Source organism: Battus philenor, unplaced genomic scaffold (genome assembly GCF_028537555.1).
Source record: "Battus philenor isolate CCGP_79_NKW_IND1 unplaced genomic scaffold, ilBatPhil1.0.hap1 SCAF_17, whole genome shotgun sequence".
In the NCBI taxonomy this organism is placed as follows: domain Eukaryota; kingdom Metazoa; phylum Arthropoda; class Insecta; order Lepidoptera; family Papilionidae; genus Battus; species Battus philenor.
Genome location: NW_027181679.1, coordinates 190,589 through 200,876, shown reverse-complemented (window position 1 = coordinate 200,876; position 10,288 = coordinate 190,589). Strand labels below are relative to the sequence as shown.

At 44.5% G+C, this 10,288-nt stretch overlaps 2 protein-coding genes across 3 annotated transcripts; one reads left to right on the top strand and one right to left on the bottom strand.

Moving 5' to 3' along the window:
• Positions 1–3,432: 3,432 nt before the first annotated feature.
• LOC137919983 (uncharacterized) lies at positions 3,433–4,993 on the top strand. Its single transcript, XM_068763216.1, has 2 exons — positions 3,433–3,538; positions 4,512–4,993. Exons 1-2 carry the CDS (start codon positions 3,433–3,435, stop codon positions 4,820–4,822), a joined length of 417 nt encoding a protein of 138 aa, XP_068619317.1. The 3' UTR covers positions 4,823–4,993.
• Positions 4,994–5,972: 979 nt separating this feature from the next.
• On the bottom strand, positions 5,973–9,957 carry LOC137919864 (RNA-binding protein 4.1-like). Of its 2 annotated transcripts, none has more exons than XM_068763078.1 (4): positions 9,755–9,957; positions 8,897–9,678; positions 8,546–8,617; positions 5,973–6,215 (listed from the first exon to the last, which is right to left on the bottom strand). In XM_068763078.1, the coding sequence occupies exons 1-4, from the start codon at positions 9,761–9,763 to the stop codon at positions 6,197–6,199; spliced, it is 882 nt and encodes a 293-aa protein (XP_068619179.1). In that variant the 5' UTR covers positions 9,764–9,957; the 3' UTR covers positions 5,973–6,196. The 2 variants fall into 2 exon arrangements, with proteins under 2 accessions (XP_068619179.1, XP_068619178.1); XM_068763077.1 differs by lacking the exon at positions 5,973–6,215 and adding an exon at positions 7,395–7,513 and having other exon boundaries at positions 9,755–9,956.
• Positions 9,958–10,288: the final 331 nt, after the last annotated feature.

The window sequence follows — 10,288 nt, the reverse complement described above, 5'->3', positions numbered from 1 at the left end:
TTTATCACACCTTTTAGTACTTGCTTTACTAGTTGCTGCCAGAGACCGAATCTACCTCACGATCATTTTGTTGATCATGCGCGAATGCCGTTTGCCCGGTGCCTTAACAGCTTTCTGTTTAAAGTCTGCCACTTTATGTACCATGCCGCTGAACGCCACGCGACAGCTGTAGATTTTAATAATGATTTAATTACATACCTGGTAAAGTACACGGTTTTGGGGTTTTAATTAATTCTGACAAAAATTCTGTGCCCATCCGCAGAACCAGATGCTTTCGCTTCCTTAAAAAGTTAGCTCTGCATATTATCTCGAGTATGTCCTTTGTTATCTGTGATGACTATTTTTTCATCTTTGTAATGCCACACGCTGCGCCATCTTTCGTCACGCTAGGAAAGTCTAATCGTATCAAAGTTTTAGTTATGTGAAAATGTGTTGCAAGTTAACGTCCCATAAATCTTAGTTAAAGTTTTAACCAAAAAAATATTATCACGAGAAACTTTTCATAAATCGCAATACAGCAAAAAATTGTTCAACCCTTAGCGGGTAACGGTACGTCTCAAGTGGCGTGGGGTCGTGGGAGCATGCTATTGGTTTAACGGATCTTTGTTTTTATAACAAAAATTCCTATGCGCCCGCGCACCAGCGACAGCAGTTCACATTTGCCAGGGAGAAGGATCCTGGCCTCGGTCGCGTTCACTAGCTAGGTGTCGTCTCACGCACCGACGCACACTTTTTGTGTCGGTTGCGTTCACCACCTATGTGTCTTCATACGCGCCGGGGCCAATTAGAATTTACGTTATAAATTGACGCCTTGGTCCTATTCATTCTCCGGGCATCATTTAATTCACGCCACAACCTTTACATCGTCTCGCACCCCAAGGGGTAAGTGTTGAACAAATATTATAAAGACATCATTATTAAGTAGCATTTATCTATAAGTAAGAGCTCAACATTTTGTCTGTGTCCATAGTTCCATCATTATGTATTCATTATTACTTTTCAATTTGCTTATTTGTTTATCTCTCCTATTATTGTTTTACATGCTTTACATTTTGTAACTCCGTTCTGACAGTAAACAATCACCTCAACTGCTTTCGGTTTCTGCCCTTACTTTATCGCAAGCCATCTCCGGGTTTACTGTCAGCGGAGCAAATTGTACATATACTTATATATGTATATCATAACACACATTTATTCACAGGTGCGAGTTTTAGACTGCAAAGTTTACATTGCGAGTTTTACGCTGCGACTTTGATACTGCTACCTTTATACTGCAAAGTTAATACTGCGAGTTTTAGACTGCAAGTTTTAGACTGCAAGTTTTATACTGCAAGTTTCACGCTTCGAGTTTTACATTGCAAGTTTTACGCTTCGAGTTTTACACTGCAAGTTTTACGCTTCGAGTTTTACATTGCGAGTTTTAGACAGCAAGGTTTACACTGCAAGGTTTTCACTGCAAAGTTTATACTGCTATCTTTACACTGCAAGTTTTACACTGCGAGTTTTAGACTGCAAGTTTACACTGCAAGTGTTACACCGTTGAAATTATTTCACCGTGCACCGGAACCGACACATACTGCAACCTACCGGTGCTCCCTGCTCTCGACTTGCTGCCGCCTGACCAGTCCTGGGAGATCGTGCGGCTGGCTACCACCACCATCAGGGGAGTACCGAACTGCGGTGCAAAATTAGACCAGGCCTTCTGCCCACTACCCTTAGTTAAATAATTAAATACATGTATATTTTTCTTTGTGTGCCTTTTTTAATGCCAACATTCACTACCCTTAATTAATTAAATAAATATATATTTCTTTTCTTAAACGGCACACTATGTCGAGGTTTCGTTACGCCGATTCTAATTTACCTTACTACTTCACCACCAGGGAAGACTATAGCTCGCTTAGTACGAAAGTATGAGTATCTTGTTGATCGCGTGCTCGCAGCAGAGCAGTCCTAATCACATTGTTCGGTGCTCGCTCTTTTTCAGTTTCTTGCAATCTGGCTTCCATTCGATCCCTCATCGTAATTGGGGGCGGCCTGTGAATCTTGAACCCGTTTACGATACCAAAATAACATGGCTGTCCATTGCCCGGCCCTGCTTTAACAAGACCATAGCACCACAAATGAAATGAACGACTGCGTAAGAATAAAATATTTGCAAGAGCAAAAACTTTAAAAGCTTTTACACCTTTTTCCAATAAACTCCGTGTAAAGTGATCACTCTGAAATATTATTCATTTATATATATATATATATATATATATATATTATATTCATTGATTTATTTACAGTCTTACGAGGTCTGCAGAGACTGATAGTTAAGCGTAATTAATTTTAATTCTTATCAGAATATCTGAACTTTAGAAATTATTTTGACACATTACGTTATTTATTATTTTTGGACAGCGTGTGCCTTATACATTTATTGATAGTTAATGAGATAAACCTTTACTTATTTAAAGCTTTTGCGCCTGTAGTTATTCGCCCTGTACGTCTCATTTCAAATTATGCCCTTTAGATTCAAGAACTCGAAGGTTGTCTGTCAGGCATGAAACCAACGGAGCAAGAACCATCTGGCTTAAGGTTAATAAAATATGTATCAGTGGCGAGGATACGACTAAAACTCATGTCGTAAATATCTGTTTGCTTTACATACTCTAAGCTGCCTAAAAACCATACATGAACTGTCAGCCATCACGTCACCGAATTGACACTTGGACTGTGAACTACAAATCGAATAGTGAATAGCGTTGTTACCCAAAATATTTTTTATGAACTGTTTTTAGGAATATCGATATTCATAATTTGCCTGTGTTTTAGAACACAAGTTTTTAATTTTAAAAATGTGGCCGATAGTCAAATGGTCTAACATTTCACTTCAGAGTCGGTATATCTACGAACCGCACAGCTGACGCGTGGTCTCGTGTCAAGAAGTTTATGAGCGATTTTACGACAATAAGTTTCGGCGCTGCGTCGCGACAATGTTTTATTCACATCTTATGTACAGAAATAAATTATTTTTAACTATCATCTGTGTTTTAATGCAAGGCTAAAAAAATGAAATTTATTTAAAAATCGGCGGAAATAAAAAATGACATGTTAATATAACGAAGTATCGAAATACGAGTGGCGAAGCACTACTGAATGATTTACTGAATGTTTTATAATCTTGAAACAAACGTATTCATCATTTGGTAATCCATGAACTTGTTTTTGATGGACTCTTATTGATGCCAGCAAATTGGCTGCTCGCGAATGAGACACGAGACACACGTGTGCGCGGATAACAAAGAAATACCTCTGAGAGCGGCGCGCGCCGTGGCGCCGAGGCGCATCGTCTAAATATATCGCGAGACAGGAGCGTCGTGTCGAAATCGGGCGCGGGTTCTGCCCTCTCTCGCCCCCTCCCCCCGCGTCGCACCCGCGCCCAACATGACCACCGAGCACCGGCGCTCCTGCAGCGGCTCCGCCCCGCACGTCACCAAGAGGCTCTGCGCCACCATCGTGTTCTTCATCGGCGTCCTCTGCATATTCGGAGGTGATGATTTCTTTAGTTAGCAGCCCGCGCGCTGCACGCGGCGCGGCGTCCCCGTCGTCACACATCTTAAGTTTTCAGTTCGCCGCGCCAACGCACGGGACGTGAAACACATCTGTTTTCTATGGTAGGATTTCATTTACTTTAAAACAAATATTTACATATTCATGTCAAAATTGTAAACAGATGCTTTTACTTCCATCTTCAATCCATTTTTTTTAGTTTATATAAGTTCATTACATTTAGTTATTAGTGAGCGGCCTGATTAATAGACCACTAAGAAAAAACGTTTTGCAGTCCATCACTGATTACCGGCTGGTCGTTCCCAACGGCAGTTGTGCTAGATATATTTTTTATTAATAATCGCGCCTGGTTGCGTCTTCGCTTGACCGCTAAGCTTTTGTTGTCGGCATCCATTGCATATTTGGATGAACACTGGCGTAATTTTACATTAAATAATTTAAATTGCTGCTACAATTATTTGAACAATAAATAAAGTTTCCCTTTATATACGTAACATAAAATGTTAATTTATAAACCTAACTAATAATATTATAATACGTCGTCGCAGTTTCAACGAGACGATAAATTTTCATGAAATGAAACTTCATTTTACGTAGTCATTAAAAATCTCTTGTAATAAAATGTATGTATGTATTATTATCATTGTACATATATCGCTGATTATTTCTTTGGTATATCGGATCTACAACAATAATTAAAAAGTTTGAAAGTGCCCCGGGATAAATATGAGCGTACGAAATCGCATGCTCATCCAGGCGTTCCATCCGGCGTTTCGAGTGCTCTGCAGACCATGGGTGCTGCAGAGCACTCGAAACGCCGAAACCAGAAAAAAAACCGATGCGATCCATTGAAAATTAGTTAAGTGATTTTGACTTTACGAGCAACTGGTCCCTGCGTCCTGCGCTAACAGCGGCGAGTACCTAGTCAGCTCAAAACAGTGAAGTTGTTGCAGGCTACCTACTGGGGCGGCGGGCGCGCGGCCAGCCGCACCGCAGCAACGACGTCGTGTCCGCCAACCTGACCGCCGCCGCCGACGGCCTGTTCTGGAAGTCCAAGCGCATATCGCACAAGGTCATCCACCACAACGACTCGCAGAAGGTCATGGCCAAGATCCTGGAGGCCTTCCGCTGCAGCCCGAGCGAGTGCGGCGTCATGGTCGGCTACGACGTGGCGGAGCTCGTGCGCAGCTGCATCAACAGCGAGGTGGCCAAGCTCATTCGCTCCATCAACAACGCCTCGCTGTACCTGGACTCGCTCAGGTGACACTCGCCAACTTCTTTATATTCCAGGACTAATTAGGGTTTATTAAGGAAATACGTCCGTCAGTTGGTTATTTCTAAGTATAATGTTAGGAAAACTAATGTTATGGATGTAACAAAACATACATTATAGAGCTATAGCTTAAGCAAACGAATTATTTTTAAAAGTTTTGTAGTTATTCGGATTTATGAAATAAATATTTAAGCTTTCACTTTTTTTCATTTAAATACAACTAGCAGTTGTTACTACAAGCACTTTGCATAATCAACACTTCACATTGAAATCAATGGAATTTAAAGGTAATTTGGTTTCAACTGAAGACTTTTTTACGTCACCCACAAACTTCTGAGAACCAGCAGGCAGTGGATGATTAGTTTTGCAAAACGACGAATAATCGAACTTATGACAAGGCGGTACGTGGCGTGGTGACAAGTACAGGTACTTGTCACTTATTTTTCCAAGTTGTAAACTAACTTGCATGACGGTCACTGGACGTTCATTTTAGTTTTATTTATGATTTCACCCGCGCGACGAATGCGTGATTTTTCTAAACTTCGTTAAACCTTGCTACGTCGTAAAAAAAAATTTAGTTTACGTACCAGTGCGCTTGCCTGCAGGAAAACTCTCGGTTCCTTCTTAAATCATAGGAATGCGGTGAAGTAGGTATCTAACATTCCTTCTTAAAAGTATCATCACCTGTTGTACTTTTAAACGTAATATAGGTTTAATGGAGGTCCTTAGCAAATTAGAATTGTGTGAGCGACGCGTCCGAAATAAGTGCACCTCCATGCTCAGCGACGTGCCAATTGAAGGAGCCCTATTATCACACGTTGGTTGTGTAGCAGTAGTGAGCTCCTATCTAAATGTCAGTATAGACACCTCGCACACCACCTACGCAAGTCACCCCAGCTCAGCAACTGCAGGAGCCAACTTTTATTTAGCCAGGCTGCTTGCTAGTGCAGGCTCGAGGAACACTAATCGGTGCCAGCAAGGCATTGCGCACACAAAACGCTTCTTTTATGTGTAAATGATAACTATCTAGTTAGCTTTTTACATATATATATGTAACTTTAAAGTAAACCCTACACAGGGTATTTATTACCACAGCAGTTCAAAAGTAAACTAATTATATGAGGAAGAAAATAAAACGAAATCACTGTTAGATATCTTTATTCAGCCATTACAACTGTCGCGGCAGACATTTTATCCTGCGCCTTATCGTGAAGCCTTCGTCCACTCCTCGCGAGAAAGATTCTCCCGCAGACGACGCCGCGCGGCAACGTCGCGGCGCCTCCGCCCCGGGCCTCGGCACAAATTACCCCCCGCACACAAAACAATTCGGTTAGCAGTGTTCTTCTGGCTATCTCAGGCACTTGTTCATGCGGGATACCAGATTCTGTTAAACACAAATAAATGTTAGTACAGGCAATAAAGAATTGTAAATCCTAGCGAGAAGCCTATGACCGATGCGCAGGCGTCGCGGTGGCGGCGCTCCGTGCGCCTTTCGAACGAACGTCCCGCCGCCTTCCGTATCAAGCGGCTGTCGACGTACTGCACGCACTATGACGGCGCCGCTCTTGGTCGTACGTATGCGCTGGCGCTCAGTTCGGCTTTAGCTTTGTGCATATTTTGGTTCGCATTTAGTTCTATAATAAAATTGCGCAACAGATTCAAAACAGCTATAGATAACTCCGCCGACGAGCGTCAGATCCGATGGTGGTCGTTCGCCTCGCCTCGCAGTCGAGCGCTGGCTGCGCACGCGGCCAGCTTTACTTACGAGTCAGGCCTGCCAGTGCGCGCCACGTGGCCGTCCGGAGTCCGCAGCGGGGCGTGCGGCAGCTGCGCCGGCCGTACTTACGATTCGGTAACGCAATCCATGTCTTCTGTCGGCGTCGCCTAACGCGTACCGCGGTACCGGGCGCGACCGCAACGCTTCAGTTCACGCAGCGCATCGCAGCGCCGGCAACCCCCGTCCCTACAAGTGTGGAGGGTCCCGCACGCGCGCCTGCGCAGCCGTGAGGCGCTCGTCAATGCGGCGGAGCGCACGCGCAGTACGACGGACCGACATGCTACGCACACGCTACTTGGCGACGTCGCCAATGGCGCCGGTTATTTGCTGCCTCACTTAGCACTAAGCATCCTCGCCGGAATGTCGGGGCCGCAGCGCGGGAGACGCGAGAGCCGCATGTAACGGAGGGGAGGAACATTCCATGTCAGAAGACATAAATAAAAAAAAAATAAATGGTAAAGAATTTAATCTAAAGGAAAATATAATACAGCTTAAAATACATCTTAAACATTTTAAAATCTTATCATTACAAAAATGAATATTTGATACAAATCGAACAGCCGGACGACGTCTGCGGGTGAAATGAACGCCGCGGCGCTGGCCCATTGTTCATTTATTATGATTAAAATGATTGAAACATAATTTGATTGCGGCGCGCGCTCCGCCCGACCGCGCCTACCGCCGCCGTCACTGCGCCGGCTCTATTGCTTAACACTACACGTAACGTCGCTCGCGGGCGCCGCGGCCGGTGCTCGCGGGCGTGCCGCACTATCTCTACATCCCCTCCCCCTCCCCCAACCGAGCCGTGCCTCAACCGAATTCCCTAAGCACGGTCTGGCGCGCCTGCGCCCGGCGTCGTCGCCGCGCGCTACCGTTACGACCCTTACCAGCCCGTGTGGCTCCCCCTAAAACAAATGGTTGCACCTTAGAACATTGTCGCACGGAGCGCACCGACCAACAGGGAACATCAGCACTCAACACAGCGCGTCGCCGACGGCGCGCCCGGGCCGGGGCCGCGACCCACAACGATTGCCAATATCGCTCCGGAGGCTTTGCTGAGGTTGCGCTGCGGGATCCGATATGCTCTGCGCTCAACGAGTCGTCAGCCGTGCTCGCCAAAGCTACGCGGTTCCGAAAGACAAGGTAACGTTGGGTGCCCTGGGTGTCCCGTCAATGTTGCAGTAAAAACATTCCCTGCCAATGTTGGGTCGGCTGCGAGCCCCGGCAACACGTAACATTATAAAACTCGCAACATGTAATCACCTGCTCCGGCCGATGAATCATCACTTGACTAGGAATGAAGGTGGATCATTCAACAAATTTAATTCAATTTACACAGCACATCAACATGATCTGGTTATATTTAGGCCTCAAAAATAACACCACTTTGTTTTGATTGCCACTCATTAAAGACTTAATGGAAGACGGAAAAAATATTGTTTTGGTGAGATGTTGCCTTATTTTTTAATTACAATTGAATTTAATCACAGAACAATATTGTTCCTAAATATTAGGTGTGCATAGATTGCAGTTTATCATAGAGATTGTCTGCATAAAATTGCAACCTAATACTCTAGTGCAAGTTGAAAATTAAACATATCCAAGGCCTGGATAGCTTTCTTCAAGTAAACTTTGTAGTGTTTTGATGCAGTGGTCTGAATTACCATAGAAAATGTAGTCATGGCAAATATTTGGCTGTTTAACCTATTTTTCTCATAATATAGTAATCACTACGTATGAATTACTCTCATTGCTTATTTGAACAAGCCACATATATTTAAAGTGAGTATATAATGCCAGTGTTAATAGTCGATAGATAGTGTCAGTTTGGCAATGAATGCTGTAACTTTTAATGTTTAGAGACTTTGTGCTATGTGTAGGGTATCTACAATTAGTTGATGATTGTGTGGTGTCAGGATATAGGTAAAAAAACTCACCGTCCCATGGGCGGGTACTGCTGTGCATAGGGATCCCGGTCATAGCCCCCGGAGACACCTGCTGCTCCTCGCCTGCAAAGTTATATTAAAAGTTACCAGATATTATGAAGAGTATAAATTATGTGGCTGGCAGATAATTTCTTTTTAATTTTATTATTATAAATAGAGAGAGAATTAAAGACAAAGTTTATGTTAAAATTGGGTAACAGAAAATGTCTTTAAAAATTAATCAATGTACCTACACTAGTGCAGTGGTCATCAAGGATATAGATTTATCTTTACAACAAGTATGTGACAATGTTGGTCAGATGTAAGAAGACGTAGTTGTGTATATCGGATGGATGTACTCACATGGGCGGCGGTGAGCGCCTGCTGAACATTTCGGCGGTGGGGATGGGCTGCGCGCGTGGCGGAGGGCGCTCGTAGGCGGGCGGCATGGGGCCGGGGCGCATGGGCGCGCGCCGGTCCATGAGGTCCCGCTCGTCGCCGTACATGCCGGCGCGCCGGTCATCCGCGTACATGGCCGACATGTCGTCGGCGCCGTAGCCCCGGCGTTCCTCGTACATGGGCGGCGCGCCGTACTGGTCTCGTCCGCGCCCATCCATCAGCGCGAACCCTCTCCGGTCCTCGCCGCCGTAGCCGTTATACCCGCGGTCGTCGTATCCCATCGGCCGTTCCATACTGCGGTCGTAAGGAGGCGCGCCCATACCGTTTCGCATCGGCATTCCGCCGCCCATAGGAGGCCCGCGCATGTCTGCGCCTCGCATCGGTCCCATCGGACGCGCGTCCCTCATGTAGGGAGCGTCCCGTGTCGGAGGACCACCGCGCATGGGTCCTCCGCCGCGCCTATCCATGGCTCCGCGCATTCCTCCCCTCATGCCGCCGCGAGCGCCGCCGCCGCGCTGCCCGCGCTCCTTAATGCGGCCTCTCTCTACGGTTATCACGCCGCCGTTAAATGTGGTATTATTCAAGCTTCGGATGGCAGCCGACGCTTGTTCTTCGGTCTGCATGTGCACGAATCCGCAGCGGTTCATAATATCACATTCCGTCACTACACCAAATCGCTCGAACAATTTCCTGAGATCCTCCGGCTTGGAGCCCTGGGGCAAGCTTCCGACGAATACTTTGGTTTGCTGCAAACAAGACGTAATTTAACAAATAGCATTCGATTTACGTAACAGACAAGTAAAAATAAAATATTAAACTTACCGGTACCATCTTATCTCTTAAAGACACTATTCTAATTCAATATTGTTACAGATCTCACTACACGTGCATTTAAAACAAAGTGCCGCAGTCCCGCTTCTTTTACTAACAAAATGGCGGGCGATCTATTGCTAATGAGGAAAATGACGTTATGATGCCGACAGGTCACAGATTCACGAAACGTAGCGTTCGTTAGCGTTTTACACTCTGCCTGTCTATTGGTTAAATGTCAAACGACGCTATTCTTTTGACTAAAACCATTGGTCATTTTTTTCGCGTCGTAAAAATTTAACCAATCACTTTAAGGTAAAAGTTTACTTATTGATTGCCATATTTTAACGTCCGGTTACGTTTACAAAAATTATATTCAGAAAAAAAATATTTCTTATTTTAATAGTAAATATCAAAAAATGTAAAATACAATGCATTAACAATTTTCATAATAAAGTTTGAGTAGTTACAAAAAGAAAAAATTATGACAATATTTAATCGATATATATAATGTGATGTACGATGGTTGGTACATATATATATATA